We start from the raw sequence: 15,242 nt of genomic DNA, 5'->3' as shown, positions 1-15,242 counted from the left end.
TGGTTTATTGTAAACCTGAATCATCCAAAAGTCCGGCGGCGCGCCATGGTCGATCAGTGAGATGCAATCATGCAAGATCCTTGATGGTGCATCGAGTGGTTGCTCAGACTACAGCCGTGCACCAAGTCCGCCAATCGAAAAAATCATGTTAGATCATGTCAGACATAAAGAGCCGCCATACTAATAATGTGTTTTGAAATTGGGGGATTTTGGAATGTCAATTGTCAGGTTCTACAATTCTGGTAGAGTACTGTGAGTACTGTAAGGTACTGGTAACCAAGACTACCTACCTCTAGGTAGGTAGGTACCTGGTAAGTCCAGCTTCATCTGGAAATCTCTCTGATACCGACTGCCAACTTGCTTGGAATCAGCACGGTCTGCTCTGGAGCCTGGACATGGCTTTCTGTTCAGCATTGGTACAATCGTCTCGATGTAGGTGTGATGACACTGTCTCACCAAATCACCTGATCTTCACCATGTTGCTCAATCTCTCCATCATCAACCTTGACAAGTCCCAGCTTGCCATGTCCGTTCTCAGCCTCCTTGGCTTTGCCCTGTCCAGTCTTCACCAATTGCAATTCACCCTGCTCCGCTTCAGCCGGCATGTCATTCGACTTCACAATTTGGAAATCGAAGCCTGCGTGCCCTTTTCCATTCTCATCATTCTTTGGGGCTCGCACCATCTGCATCCAGCTATTGTCACTCTTCGTGTCTTCATTCGCCGTGATGCCGAGCTTCTTCGAGTCTTGGACAGCCATCCTAGTGTTTTGGGAGGGTTCCTTCGATCGACCTGCCTTAAGCTTTGCCACGGCGAGGTTGTTGTTGCCTCCACGACGCTTGTGCGCACGAGGTTCGTCGTCGCTTGACGAATCTTCGTCGTCACTTTCGCCGCTGTCCTCATCACTTGACCAATTCTTGTCTCCGCCCTTTGCATTGATCTCTTCATGCTCATCAGGATCGTGGTGCTTGAGGCGATGCTTCAATGGGGTGCCACTCGATGCCTGGAGAGTTGTAAGCCCTTTCTCGGCAGCCTTCAAGCGTTGCTGCTTCTTGCCATCCGCAGTAGCTAGATTCAGCTGTACCAGCTTAGGGAGGTCCATGGCTTGGAACGTGAATCGAGCATAGCATGTCTCGTTGAGGTCGTAAAGCCTCCAGGTTGTCGGTATGAGTTTCTGTGTGTACTGAGGTCTCCGATCCACCGTGATTGGGTGGCAATCCGTGCCATCATTGTCATGGCTGGGGCTATTGTGTTCGTCTTCGTCTCTCTGCCAGGTAGGTTTCGCAATTGCGGGTGTGCCCACGACAACAATTCTGACAAGTCGAACTTCAATCTGACCAGGCGAGCGGCGGGTCTTCGTGGGTGTAAGATTGCCCAAAGCTTTCGTAACCTCTTCGACTTCTTGTTGTAACATGTCAGGAGCCTCGGCGTCGGCTGCGATGTCCATGTTTGAAAGCAGTACGTCGATTCCCCTTGAAGAAAACTGCCACTCATGAATGTCCACCTTTGAGGCCGTACGACCCTTCGGTGCAGAGTAACGACCTTTCAGGATCGCCGGGTTATGAGGGGGGTTGTCGACGTTGAGAAATCCACCGCATTCGGGTTTCTCATTGCCCTCGATGTAGACCCAGTAGGCGAATATGTACGCTGGTGTTTCTTGCTCCAAATCCATACGGTCTTCGTCAGAGGTACCGCCATTTGCGGCCTTGCGTTGTCTGAGATTGTATCGAGCGTCGTTGCGACGACCTCCGCCAGACTTCTCCTCGGACAAACCCGGGTTGGATTGACCTTCGTACGGAAAAGGGTACTCAGACTTGATATGGATGTAGAACTTCTGCCCGTCGACGGCCCGTATCTTGCAAGAGACCATCCTACTTGCGTTGCGCGTGCCGATGTTCTGATCACCGTATTCAGTGAACAGTTCACCATCGACCGAGGCCACATTCACGGTAAAGCCGTGACGTGTAGGCATATTGCTTGAAAGGCTGTTGCCAGTGCTAGACAGGTCTGGATATGCGGTCGTCTGATGCGCGGGTACGCGGTATTTGTGAGATGGAGTGAGGGTCGGATAAAAGTTTCGACGGGGCGTCTGAAAAGAAAGGGATCTGGCACAAAGCAAAGTCTCAACAGAGCGGAGACTCTTGTAGACCGCTTTTTCTGCCTATCGTCGAGGCCGCGAAAATTCACTGCGTTGCCACGGTCAACGTCGAACAGAGGATAAGACCGCCGATCCCTTTGTGCTTAGGCAGCGACGTGAGATTTGCCAGACACTGCCTTCACTGGCGCGGCGAGCTTTGTGCTTTACTCGGTCCTTTGTTTACGACAAAGTCGAGTACTTCTCGTGCAGTGCCTTGAGGGGAAGTATTTAAGTGCGAAAAGCGTGGGCACTCATCCAGATGTGCATCAACCCAATTTCGCGATTCTGTAGCTGGCAGAACTGGTCGGTCCATCGTATCTTAGCGGTTTGGCACTGCAATTTCATAACCCAAAAGCACCTCAGTCGATGCGCCTTCCCAGCCACGGTTGCCTCCACTGGATAACATGAACCGGCATGAAGGATCGAGATACAGGTTTGACACCGTGCCGGTCCTGTGACCAGGCACAATCAAGAAAGGCACTGCTGACCGTTGAGCCTGGGATTCCTTTAGATCGTACAGCCTCAAGATGTCGTAAGATGCACATATGAGATGGCGTCCGTTTGGCATAGCCTTGACCGAGGTCACCGCACCACTTCCATTTGGAAAGCGGAATATTCGCTCCGGTGTCTTCAGCCCCTTTCGAAGGTCATACTCCTCCACAGTATTATTGCGTCGACCAGCGTAGATGCAGTTGCCGTCAACCGACCAGCATGCGCTTAGACACCATGGAGGTGTGTTTCGTGGCAGGATTCGCGCCACCGGTTTCGGCTGCCTCCGATCCCAGACACGAATGGCGCCATCGATTGACGTTGCGAGGAAGGTCGAGTCAGAGGTTGGAGGGGCTTGAGAGTCCTGCATGGTCTCTTGCTCATCTTCCTGCTTTTCTAGATCATCCGCGTGTGGCAAGCCATTTGATAGAAGTTGTTCGCTGGAGTGTGCGACGCCATTTGTCGAATCCACGGGTTCAGTCTGGGATTCTACAACCTCCTCAGGTGGAGCATCTGCTTCAGGTGGAATCTGTGTGGCGTCGGGCATTTCATGGTCGACTAGTTCTTCTGGCTGTGGTCCATTTGCTATGGCTCGACTCATTTCGTCGTCGGCTTCGCCAAAAGCATCAACCAAATCCCCTCCGTTGCCCATGACTCCACCAGCCGAATCTCCAAAGAGGTCATCATCACCATCGCCATCGCCAAACAGCGAATCAGGAGTTGCCACCGTTGGTGGTTCTTGTGTGTCCTGGCTTGGTAGGTCTACCTTGATGCCATTCGGTTTACTGTCATTCGACGAAAACGTTCCATTGGTCACCACAATATCGCCCGACTCGGCTGGCACGGGGACCGATGACAGCGGACGTGCTTCAATCGCAGAAATCTGACTAACACTCGAAGCAAAAGTTGTCCGGACCTGGCCAGTCTCCAGATCCCAATCAAGCACAGACTTATCCCAGCTTCCTGACAGAAGGCTTTTCTCGTCTGAAGAGAGTGTCAAGACCGAAACCGCTGATGTGTGCTTCTTCAGGAGAGCGACCTCTCTACCTTCGTCATGCCTAATGGACTGAAGACGGATTGGGCCTGCGGCAGTACCCGAGGCCAGCCATAGTGCTTGGCTTTGGCATGCAAGAGAATAGACAGGGGATAGGATCTGAGGCGTTTGCGGCCTGGCGTCCCAGTTTTCCCAGTAGGTCATCAAAACCCCAGCTTTGACAACGCTATCGACGAAGGGGTGACGTTGCGCGACTGTAAGAGCCAGCTTGAAATTGACAGAATCGACCCAGTTGAACTTGCGAATGTACCCATCCGAGCCGCCAGTAAAGACCCACCGCATGTCGCTAGTGGCGCAAACTGCATTGATGGAAGTACTCTGAGGCGCAGCTATCGTGGGAACAATGTCGTAGGTTGCTGCATCGAGATACTCTGGCGATATTCGCGCCCGTGCAGCAGCTTCACGAGCCTCATCGGCTTGGGTTCCTGATAGCTGAAGTCCGTCTTGGGTGGCAGGTGGATCACCCGAGGTGTCTTCGTTGTCCGAGTTCTGGCTACCACCAGATTGGCTTCCCGCATCGTCATCATCGTCCGCATCGCCGTCGCCGTCGCCTTCACCCTCGCCTTCGCCGTCTCCTTCTCCGTCTTCAGGTTCGGCGTCTAGGTCGACATCGGCGTCTTGGTCGCCGCCGTCACCCTCGCCGTCGCCATCTCCATCTCCATCTCCGTCACCATCGTCGAGGTCCTGCATGGTTTCGTCATTATCGTTGTCGTTGTCGAAGTCATCTTGGGACCGATCATCATCTTCGTCGAATGCAGGCATTGCCTCGAATCACACGAGACGAAGCAAGAAAGAAATAGGGAAGAATAGCAACAAAGAACTGAGCGTGAATCGGCCAAAGCGGCGCCTTTCCCTTTCTAGATCTAGCGTTGTACCTGGCGTCGGAGATACAATGTTCCGTCCCCGAACTGCACTGCTCCTTCAACTCATCTCATACTTCTCTTCAATGTTTGCTAGACAGTTCAATTGATCATACGCATCCTCTCTGCTTGTTGTTTCTTCTCATTCCTGTGTCTTATGGTGGCGTTTCTCGGAGTCTTCTTCCACCATCAAAGAAATGCACAAGAGCATAGTGGCGTTTAGCATTCTTTGATTGTCCTTCCATGCATACTGTTTACCATACGCCAGACGACAACATTGGTGACGGTCTCGGCAGACTGATATGCATATGTCCAGGTCCGTCTTGAACGGAATTTCATGAATGTGAATGATCAAGATCAGGCACCTCAGGTTTTTTGCGCGACAAGTTGAGTGATGTGGCCGAGCTGCTGCCATCTCATGTCGACATGCGACACCATCGGCTGCGGCATTGAAATCAGCGACGACTCTCGCATCGAAGCATCTTGGCTCGGTTTGGTACCTTTCCTGCAAATTTGATCGCCTGTGGCACACCGTCTCTTCCATCTCATCCTTCGTTTCCAGTACGCTCCTATCAACGTTGAATTTTATCTCTGCGGCTTCCTGGCACCATGCCTTCTGCCCGGCATACTGGTCATCCGACCGGCAAGCGAGGCCAACGACCACATGGAGGGGCATCAAATCGTGAGTCGAGTGCCTTCACCTCAAATTACTCTTTGAAACGTGATTTCCAATTCCCTGGATCTTAAATACTGATCTCCAATCTACATAGGCGGCCATGAATCTTCGAGCGAAATGCAAAATGGCGGTGAGTATTACTTCAACTCGCTCTTACCTACCTGGACCTCCCGGTCTACTACTCTCCCTTAAATTGTTTGACGAGCTAATCTTTATCTAGAGATGAATGCAAACCTCTCAGAGCGTTTCAGAGGCGGCCGCCGTCCAAATACTCATCAAGCGTTGACTACTGCTTTTGAGAATGGTCTCGACCTCAGCTTGAACCTAGAAATCCGCGACTACGTTCAAAAACAAGAATCAATCAAGCAATCCTCGGAAAAAGACGCATGGCTTTCCCAACCGGAGTTCCCCACCGTCGAAGAATTGGCCATTGCTGAAGCCGCCCTAACGCCAAACAAGATCGAAGGCCCCTACAGAAGCAAAGATAAATACCTTAAGATACATTACGGCCTGCAGCGAGAAGATGCAATTGGCAGCCTCCGTGATGCACTTCAAGATTTTCGTCAAAATCCGTCAGCCAATGACACGACAAAGTACTCAGTCTACGATCAGGTTCACATTGTCGGCTTCACATTTGCTCGACGAGGTCTTGCCGCAAGAATACAGTTCTCGACGAAGAGAGCAGGAAAACGTATCAGTTGGCAAACCAGCAAGAGACTGGTGTCAGGCTCCATTGTTACATTGATTCGAGCGAAGGACAAACTCACGGATCTGAATGGCTTGGTGGTCGCAGTCGTGGCAGCAAGACCTCTCGCTGGAGTCTTAGCAGAACCCCCAGAGATTGACATTTACTTCGGCAATCCTGAAGCGGTCCAAATCGATCCACAAGAGGAGTGGCTTATGATTGAGGCGAAGCAAGGGTATTACGAAGCATACCGACATACATTGAGAGCACTGCAGAAACTCAGCCAGGAAACCTTTCCTTTATCTGAACATATCTGCCAACTAAACCCTTCTGTCGGAGCTCCGGCCTATGTACAAGACAATCCAAGTCTCGACCTTAGTGCGGCCGCGAAACAGGATCAAAAGAAGGACTACGAGAAGATAGACATCACAAGAGATTGGCCACCTGCCCCGAAAGACTCCCTTGACGACACTCAATGGGAGGCTTTACAAGAGATCATCACGAAGAAGCTCGCCATCATCCAAGGACCCCCGGGGACGGGAAAGACCTATGTCTCCAAGATTGCAGTTGAGATACTCCAAGCGAACCGAAAAGCAGGCGATCCACCAATCATCATCGCAGCACAGACAAATCACGCTTTGGATCAACTCCTCGGCCACATATCTCACTTTGAACCCAACTACGTTCGTCTGGGAGGTCGGAGCACGAATCTGGAGGTCAAGAAACGTGCTCTTTTCGAGATCCGGCAGAAGGAGAGAATCAAACAGATTCCGGGCGGTCTCTTTGGCAGATCCAACAACCACCTGACCAAGCAGTCCAAAGCGATGAGTTCCATTCTGGAACCACTCTCGTTACCCGGGAGTGATCCTTACTCCACTGAACGAGTTTCCGGACCGGCATTCTTCCTGAAGCTTGGTGTCCTAAATGCGCAGCAAGCGAAATCACTAGAAGATGGGGCGACACAGTGGGTGTCTACCACCACTTCGCTAGGCGGATCAATACAACTCTGGCTTGATAGAGCTCTGCTTCCATTCGAGGTCAAGTATGCGCACGATACTTATGGGTTCGATGAAGTCGAAGACGAGGATTTAGAGTTTGAACAACTGAGAGAGAACGAGGACTCTGCAGGTGTCAATGATGAAGAAGACATTGAGCTCCTGAAAGGGCCCTGGATCAGAATTCAAGAGAAATTCACAGTCCGACCTGCATCATCAAGTGATATCGCCAAAGCCACCAAATTGTTGGATACAGCCACAGACCTGTGGAGAGTCCCTGACTACCTTCGAGGTCCCATGTATTCCGTCATCCAATCTCGAGCGAAGGCAGCTCTAGCAAGACAGTTCCGTGAAGCTGCAGTGACCTATGAAAAGCTAGTCAAGGAGAATCTTGTCGGCAAGTGGGAGCAGGATGCAGTTTACCTTCAACGAGCTGCTATAATCGGCATGACGACGACGGGTCTTAGCAAATATCGCCCTCTGGTCTCCGCCTTGAAACCCAAGATCATCCTCATTGAGGAAGCAGCCGAAGTGTTGGAGGCTCCGGTCACGGTTGCTTGCATTGAGTCGCTCCAACATCTGATCCTGGTAGGTGATCATCAACAACTCCAAGGACATTGCAGCGTGCAGGAGCTGGAGGGTGACCCATTCAACCTCAATGTGTCTCTGTTCGAGAGACTTGTTCGCAATAACATGCCTTACAAGACGCTCTTGCGACAAAGACGAATGGATCCTGAGTTCCGAAGACTCATTTCTGACTTGTATCCGAATTTGAGCGATCATCCAAGTGTCCTTGACCGTCCAGTCGAACAGTGGGGTATGGGTAAAATCAAATCTTTCTTTTTCGATCATTCGTGGTCCGAGTACAAGGACGAGTCACTTTCGACATAGTAAGTGTTCATTGGAGGCCCGTTCTGGTCTTGAAGAACTCTTCGGCACACCATCGGTCCCTTTCAGCTGTCCAGTGCTAACAAACGTATCCAGTAACGCGGAAGAGGCTAAGATGATCGCTGCCTTCTACCGTCATCTGAACAAGAATGGTGTGGGACCCGAACAAATCACAGTGTTGACCTTCTACAACGGACAGCGAAAGAAGATCTTGAAAGAACTCCGAGCTTATACCGATATTACCGCAGGCTACCTTCAGGTCAAGACTGTCGACTCCTACCAAGGAGAAGAGAACCATGTGGTGATCCTATCGCTCACCCGCAGCAACGAAGATGGAAGGATTGGTTTCTTGGCCAACATCAACAGAGTGTGCGTTGCTCTCTCGCGTGCCAAATTTGGCTTTTACATCTTCGGAAATGCTAGAGCAATGATGGCTGGCAGCGAGCTATGGTATAACGTCGTCCAACGAATGCGCGCAAGCCCGAAACGCCTCGAGAACGTCTTACCCATCCAGTGTAAGAATCATGGTAGAACATGCCTCATGCAATATCCAGAAGACTGGGCGAACACCGAAGGAGGTTGCCAAAACGCTTGTGACACAACCCTAAACTGTGGCCACCAATGCCCATTGTGGTGCCACCCCTACTCACATGACAAGGTCCAGTGCCCAGAGGACTGCATGAAAAAGTTGGCTTGTTCGCACGGATGTGATCGCAAATGCTCACAACCTTGTTATTGCTCTTGTGACGAGTTTGCACGAATTCAAAAGCTGGAGATGGAAGAAGCTTGGTCTATGCCGGATGCATCCGCAGACCGACAGGCTACGCAGGATATCAGGGTTCCCCAAGGATTCAATGGTCAGCGTGTTCCCTCTATTGGCAGCGCACCTTACTTACAGGAACAGTTACAGCTCGGTTCGCGTAATACTGGCCCGTCATATCGAGATGCCGTCCTCGATTCAGCCCCAGCTAGTCCCGACGGACCTCACATCGAGACGAAGCCCCAAGCATCGCTCAAACCCAGTAGTACCGGCTATAAGGTCGGAGGCGCTTGGAATCCGACCCCGAAAGAAACCATCGAGACTCACCATTTGACCGCCGAAAAGCAGCATGAACGTCGACAGGGGTGGAAGACGTATGCCAAAGGAGGCGTGGTCGTTGACGATAAGCGCCGAGTGGAAATGGAAAAGTCTCCGTCGATGCCTAACGCTAGCACTCAGATCACCCGCAATCCAATTTTTGATTCTACAGCTTCCCATGCTGGCCCGGCCTCAATGAACGCCAGTCGCCAAATGACGTTTGGAGTCAAGAAGGAGACTATCAAACCTGTTGGTGATGGCAGAAGCAGATTCATGCAAGAATCCGCATACGGTCCAGAAGCGTCGCGTGGGAGAAGATTGTCGCCAGCAGAGAACCATAATCCAAGCAAGTCAGATCAGAGCAAGCAGAAGCCTCCTGTAATAGGTCTTAGGGGTGGCAAGGCTACGCACATGGAGGGGTCATCAACTGCAGCAGACACAATGCCGGCTCCTGGAAAAGAACAAAATGCTGGAAATGATATCATGGATGAACTGGCGGGGTTGGATGCCTACTACCGGAGTTTTTGAGCGAGTTATGGAGTGATGATGTGCTCCCAGCTAGCTTGGATGGTATCAAGGACGTACTCATCGGCATGCAGAATGGGATTGGGAATGACATAACGTCTCTGGTGGACAGTGCTAGCACCGTATGATTGTGAAGCATGCTTACAAACAGCATGAGATGTCAGAGTCAAGCGCTCCACAAGAGACGCGAGGCTGTCTTACAAGAATGAACATGAAACAAATTCACCCACGCACGTGTCCAGTCCATCCTGATTTCCTCCATGTCCCAGCATCACTCGCATGTCCAAAGTGATATGTATAGATCTTATCCGATGGACCGACCACGCAACGCGGGGTGCTTCCGCCTGTACCTTTTTCTAGATCTCCACCGCGGGGAAGTATGGAATCGCATCATCGTCATCGTCATGGCGAGTATTCGAGGCACAAGGAGGGAAGGTTCTCATTAGGTAAAGAGAACGAGGTGGCCAGAATTACAGACAACAAGCGCTTGGAGATAATTACAAACCCTGACACTCGTCTGAGGACTTTGATTAAGTATAGTTCAAGAGTTCCATCTTTCGAGCAATAAGTCCTTACGAACTGCTTGTCGAATTCTCTGATCCTACAATATCTCAAGCCTCATCACCATCACCATCACCATTGAACATCTGATCGATCGCAAACATGGCGTCAGCAACGCAAGTGAAGAGTTTCCGAGAGATGCTGGGAGAGCCAACACTCACGGCATCACCCAAGGACAGCACACTGATCATCATTGACGCACAGAATGAGTGAGTTTCTCGCGTCCGTGGATGACAGCCTTTCCCTTCAGTCCACAATCTTATTGATAACGGACAGATACGCCCAAGGCCACCTGAAGACCGTCAACGTCGACCAAACCCGCAAAGCCATATCGTCGCTGCTGCAAAGGTATCGGTCAGGCAGCACCGACGGCAAGAACATAGTGCATGTAGTGCACAAGACGCCCGAGGGCGCGCCTGTATTCACGCCTGGCACGCATTTGGCCGAGGAATTTGACGAGATCAAGCCCCGCGACAACGAGAAGGTGATTGCGAAGGAACTTGTGAGTTCGTTCTCGGGAACGGATTTGCATGAGTATCTTTCGGGCCTCGGGGAGAGAGGCAAGAAGACGGTGTTGACGGGGTATATGGCGCATGTTTGCGTTAGTAACACCGCCAGAGCCGGTGCGGATTTGGGTTATCAGGTTGTGCTGGCGGGGGATGCCATTGGTGATCGCGATATCCCTGGATTGAGTGGGAGCGAGGTTACGGAGGCGGTGTTAAAAGAGTTGGGGGATGCGTTTGGGACGGTTGTGAGGAGTGAGGATGTCAAATAGGTCCATTCTGGTAGGCATCGTATAGACTTCAGGGCTTCGTAGGTATATGGATCGGCATTGTCCCTGAGGGCCGGAGAAAGCTGTGTGCATCTCCTGCGTATGTCTGTCGTCGAGAGGATACCTCAGGGTCACTTGGAAGTGGTTTGTAGAAACAGTACTTGCTTGAGTCGGAGTCAAGACGGGTCTTGCTGTTCAGCAGGCCACCATATCACGGAACCGTGGAAAGGAAAGTTCTTGAGTGGCAGGTCTGGAAGTCGTGCATGCTCGTGGTGTGTTGTGAAGTCTTCCGTCATCCTCAGGTTGAGGTCAGACTCTTCTTTCGTGAACTTGTCGCTGGCAGAAGGCGACTTCGTGTGTAGGTGGTCCAATGACCTGTGAAGCCATATCCTTGGGCTGAGTGACATGATCTGGTACTCAACCTCGAGCTCGGCGGCGGGCGAGTATGCGAACGAACCGGTGTCTAGCAGCTCGAAACCTTGTGGGTGCGTGACTGCGGTGATTTCCAGCGTAGCGAGCAGGTCGGTGTCAAGAGTGTTGTAGTATGGCTCTTGGGCGTAGCATCGCGGACGTTCACCTTGTGCTTGTTTGATGATGTCGACTACGCTCTTGAACGCTGCGAGTTGATAGTATGCTGACTCGTGACGATCGAGCCAGTGTAGCTCGTCACCGCAGAGGCTCCCAGACCCGAAGAGCACGCATTTGGTCATTTTCTCGGACGTCAAGATCCTTCTCGTTAGGATGTCTTTGAGGGAATGATACATCTCGCTCTCAAGCCATCTGGTCGCAATTCTGGTGTACTGCGTTTGCATGGACTGCAGTGTTGTGCCCGGGAGTGGTTTCATCGGACGAATAGCCGAACCACAGGTCTTGGTGACCTGTGGGCCGTCGAAAGTCCATGTGAAGACTATTTCGGAGCCGTCTGCGCTTGTGCTGGGGACTGGTGCTCGAGGTGTGGTGTGTGATGAGGTGACCCGGGTCCAACCTTCATCGTCTAGAACTTCTTGTCTTTTCTTGGGTAGGCCTCTCTTCTTATGACTTGTATGAGGCATGGCAACAGTGGCAGGACTGGTCTGGTTGCGACTTTTTGTAGGCCGTCTCCGGCAAATGCATCGCTCGGTCGCTTAACGGGGAAAGGTGGCAGTTGGCATCGGAGCCCCGACGACGCGAAGAGGGAGGCTTGAGGGTGAGAAGGTGGTCTCCCGAGGGCAGAATCTTATTGATTGCATGTCGATGAGCTCTTGCGCACCCATGTATCACATTTCAACATTCACAAAAAGTTGCTGTTTGTTTAGAATCTCGAGTCGATTCTGCCGATATTTTGCCGACGAGGTTGAGGTATCTGATCACTGATTTGCCATTCGAGTTCATTTCCTCTGGGCAATATTCCTAGTTTCACATTCTATATGAGGTACTTTCTGACACTATATCGATCTATGAAGCACATCGCATGCTCAGACCAGACTGTCACCACGTCTCAGCGAAGGCCGTCCACAACTGGTCCCTTACAACCACTCTTTGTTTCCGTAATGAGAGACAAATGAGCCACCATTGCCATTCTCAAGACTGAAATCGTGAATGACTTTCACACACATCTCTGCTGATTCCAATGGTTGCAGTGGTCCACTCCATCCCGGTACCATTTGCCTGAAACCCTGAAGTACGAGCGGTTCCTCTCCCTCCCATGTGGCCACGACACCGGGTGAAAGAGCAAAGAAGAGGATACCTTGGACCTTGTACTTGGCATTGTATTTGCACACAGCCATGTTAACTGCAGCCTTGCTGATGGCGTAGGGGCCTGCATTGCTAACCCCACCTCCATTGACCAGATCCGGATCTGCCATGCCTGTGCTGATAACAACCACCTTTTTTGTGGCACCTTTCTTGATGAGGGGCAAGAAGATGTTGATAGTGTTGATGACGCCCACGACGTTCACATCAAAAGACGCTTTGAGTTCGCGTTCCATCATGTCTGGATCTGTTTCCTCATACTCATCGAGAGCGTTCGCTTCGGTGTTGCGATCGATATATGCAGCATTGTTGATCAGATAGTCAAGAGAGCCGCCAGCGATTTTGTGCACTTCTTCTCGTGCTGCGAGCAGAGACTTGCGGTCCGAGATATCGGCTTGGAGCATGGTGACATTCTTGAGGCCATCAGCAGCAATAGTCTTGTCGGCAGAGGCTTTGTTGCGGACGAGACCAATGATGGTGTTGGACGGGTCTTTAGCCAGGTACTGAACGAAACCATACCCTAAGCCGCGATTGGCGCCAGTGACAAGGTAGGACGGCATCTTATAAGGTTTATGGATAAATCGTCAAACAGTAGTCTTGTGCTGTTGTTTTGAGAGTTGCTTTTGAATACTACTTATGGTGAAGATGAATATTGCACAGCAGACCTGGCTTACCTCTTTATACCTACCTACGGCGGTGTTTCGAAGCGGACAACGCCGGGTTGATTCGTAATCTTTGGTGGCATCGTCTGTGATGTGGAATCATTCAATGGAACAGACAGTATTTCTCTCGTCTGTGCTGTTTGTCCGCCGCAGTACCAAGAATTGGCTTACTTGAGCCAACATCACGTTGGTGGTAAAGACGGAACGGCACCGGACGAAGGAAAGAGAAGGACCTGGTGAGAGCGGCCAAGACGTTTACGGTCATTTTGCGCGAGACTTGGTTGAGGTATGTATGAAGCACCGTGTGGTGTTGATGTATGTGGTTGAAAGATGAGGATGGTCATCATAGGAGATGCATAGGATTACACTTTCGTAAGGCGATAGCGATAGCGAATGTGGAGATGGAGTGCTCCGTCATATTGCCGTGAAATCAGCCATGCATGAACTCGACCCGAAGGTGACAAAGAACTCGACACGACTCGAGCATGGACCACCACGGAGTTGTGTTGACCTTGTGTGACCGTGGTTGACCGTCCCTTTGCCGTGATTTGATTCAACTTGGCAGGAGCAATGCTCTGCACCAAAATATCTCTTTGCGCCTAACAAGTTACTCCTTTCTCCTGTTATGGCCAGACCATGAACATGTCACTTCAATGCTGGACATAGTTTTGCCCAGTCTCGAGCTGTGAGATTGCCATCTCCGACATGCAGATGATGACTACCAGGTATCTACTGAGTACTCCGTATGGTCTGGGGATTGAATGGTTTGGTCCCCTCCCTTCACCCCTGTCATTGTCAGCGCTTAGAGAAAGGGTCTTCTTCCAATCATGAACTCCAACACCTTCTGACCGCAGCTGCAACCGCCTGACTGGATCATCTTGTCCATTCCTCATCTCGAATCAGACCGCCCATCACTGGCTCGACCATAGCAGCACTGCATGGATCCAGAACACCCATCACCCGTCGCCATGTCCAGTCACGGCGTTTCCAAGCTATTGGGCGGCTGCTTCCTCTCCTCTAATCGGGCCCTGCATACGAACCAAGAACTATTCAAATGATACCCGATGCCCCGGATGCTCACAAAATGGATCATCTTTCTACCCTTGATCTCGTCGGCCAGGCCATTCGAACGACCTGTCTATTCTTGATTATCTGACGGTTCGCCCAAGAAGCTACTGTGTAGCTACCACTCCGAAGACCACTTGACTGTGCCCTCTTCCGCAGCCGAGTAGACAGACTCAGTCCACCACCTGCGTCAGCAGCAGAAAGAAAGAGACACATACCAGCAGCATGGGGTCAAGGTCGATATCTGCCATGATCCTCAGCCTCCTATCCTTCCTTAGCCTCGTCTCCGCGCATATTGTTATAACATATCCCGGCTGGAGAGGCGACAATCTGCACTCGAATGGCACGGTACAAAAGACGAATGGGTTAGAGACGCAACTTGATGGAAATGAATATATATGGCCATACGGCATGCAATGGTCATACCCTTGTACGTACAACATCTACGCCCAATACATCGCAAAACCAGGCTGATATACTGTGTCTAGGCGGCGGTATGCCCACTTCGACAAATCGCACGAAATGGCCACTGAAAGGTGGCGCCGTTGCTTTTCAACCTGGCTGGTTCACTGGCCATGGCACCGCCTTCATTTATATCAATCTGGGCTTTGGCACGATACCGCCCAACATGTCCAATGTCATGCTGTCGGGCGTTCAAATCATCGGTCCGGACAAAGATCCCTACCCAGGAACATTCTGCTTCCCACAAGTCCCGCTTCCCGCGAACACTACCGTGAATGTCGGTGACAATGCAACCATTCAAGTCATTGAGACCGCTGTCCATGGAGCGGCTCTGTACAGCTGTGTCGACATCACTTTCGCGGAACCTGAAGATGTTCCCGAAGTCAACAAGAGCAATTGCTTTAATTCGACTCAGATCACGAGCGACTTGATTTTTACCACGAGTGACTTGGCGTCCGGTGCTCCAAAATCCACCAGTCGATACAGCTATGCCACTACTGCATTGGTGGTTCTACTTGGACTGGTGATGCTATAGCGCTGAGCGGCTATCGGAATAAGATGATGATTGCATTGCCAAATCATGCCACTCCCAATAAATGACGAC

The 15,242-nt window shown here is 51.2% G+C and overlaps 7 protein-coding genes across 7 annotated transcripts; 3 read left to right on the top strand and 4 right to left on the bottom strand.

The window, feature by feature from the left end:
• Positions 1-212: 212 nt before the first annotated feature.
• Positions 213-2,212, bottom strand: EDD37DRAFT_473666 (uncharacterized protein). The gene has a single exon (XM_062813132.1). It carries the CDS (start codon positions 1,968-1,970, stop codon positions 453-455), a length of 1,518 nt encoding a protein of 505 aa, XP_062668309.1. The 5' UTR covers positions 1,971-2,212; the 3' UTR covers positions 213-452.
• EDD37DRAFT_473667 (transcriptional activator SPT8) lies at positions 2,213-4,465 on the bottom strand. The gene has a single exon (XM_062813133.1). The coding sequence runs from the start codon at positions 4,438-4,440 to the stop codon at positions 2,455-2,457; it is 1,986 nt and encodes a 661-aa protein (XP_062668308.1). The 5' UTR covers positions 4,441-4,465; the 3' UTR covers positions 2,213-2,454.
• Positions 4,466-5,218: 753 nt separating this feature from the next.
• EDD37DRAFT_473640 (P-loop containing nucleoside triphosphate hydrolase protein) lies at positions 5,219-8,723 on the top strand. Its single transcript, XM_062813131.1, has 4 exons — positions 5,219-5,220; positions 5,309-7,784; positions 7,879-8,639; positions 8,687-8,723. The coding sequence occupies exons 2-4, from the start codon at positions 5,437-5,439 to the stop codon at positions 8,704-8,706; spliced, it is 3,129 nt and encodes a 1,042-aa protein (XP_062668307.1). The 5' UTR covers positions 5,219-5,220; positions 5,309-5,436; the 3' UTR covers positions 8,707-8,723.
• A 919-nt stretch (positions 8,724-9,642) lies between these two features.
• On the top strand, positions 9,643-10,808 carry EDD37DRAFT_473567 (isochorismatase). Its single transcript, XM_062813130.1, has 2 exons — positions 9,643-10,155; positions 10,223-10,808. The coding sequence occupies exons 1-2, from the start codon at positions 10,049-10,051 to the stop codon at positions 10,719-10,721; spliced, it is 606 nt and encodes a 201-aa protein (XP_062668306.1). The 5' UTR covers positions 9,643-10,048; the 3' UTR covers positions 10,722-10,808.
• Positions 10,719-11,970, bottom strand: EDD37DRAFT_473561 (uncharacterized protein). The gene has a single exon (XM_062813129.1). The coding sequence runs from the start codon at positions 11,768-11,770 to the stop codon at positions 10,895-10,897; it is 876 nt and encodes a 291-aa protein (XP_062668305.1). The 5' UTR covers positions 11,771-11,970; the 3' UTR covers positions 10,719-10,894.
• Positions 11,971-12,128: 158 nt separating this feature from the next.
• Positions 12,129-13,083, bottom strand: EDD37DRAFT_634958 (uncharacterized protein). Its single transcript, XM_062816887.1, has one exon. It carries the CDS (start codon positions 13,007-13,009, stop codon positions 12,224-12,226), a length of 786 nt encoding a protein of 261 aa, XP_062668304.1. The 5' UTR covers positions 13,010-13,083; the 3' UTR covers positions 12,129-12,223.
• A 1,318-nt stretch (positions 13,084-14,401) lies between these two features.
• Positions 14,402-15,173, top strand: EDD37DRAFT_610840 (uncharacterized protein; the record flags this gene model as incomplete). Its single annotated transcript, XM_062815247.1, has 2 exons — positions 14,402-14,606; positions 14,665-15,173. The coding sequence occupies 2 exons, from the start codon at positions 14,402-14,404 to the stop codon at positions 15,171-15,173; spliced, it is 714 nt and encodes a 237-aa protein (XP_062668303.1).
• Between the last annotated feature and the right edge of the window lie 69 nt (positions 15,174-15,242).

Source organism: Exophiala viscosa, assembly GCF_022695815.1.
Source record: "Exophiala viscosa unplaced genomic scaffold EDD37scaffold_8, whole genome shotgun sequence".
NCBI classification, from domain to species: domain Eukaryota; kingdom Fungi; phylum Ascomycota; class Eurotiomycetes; order Chaetothyriales; family Herpotrichiellaceae; genus Exophiala; species Exophiala viscosa.
The sequence above is the reverse complement of the archived record's forward strand: the minus strand, read 5'-3'. Positions and strand labels throughout refer to the sequence as shown.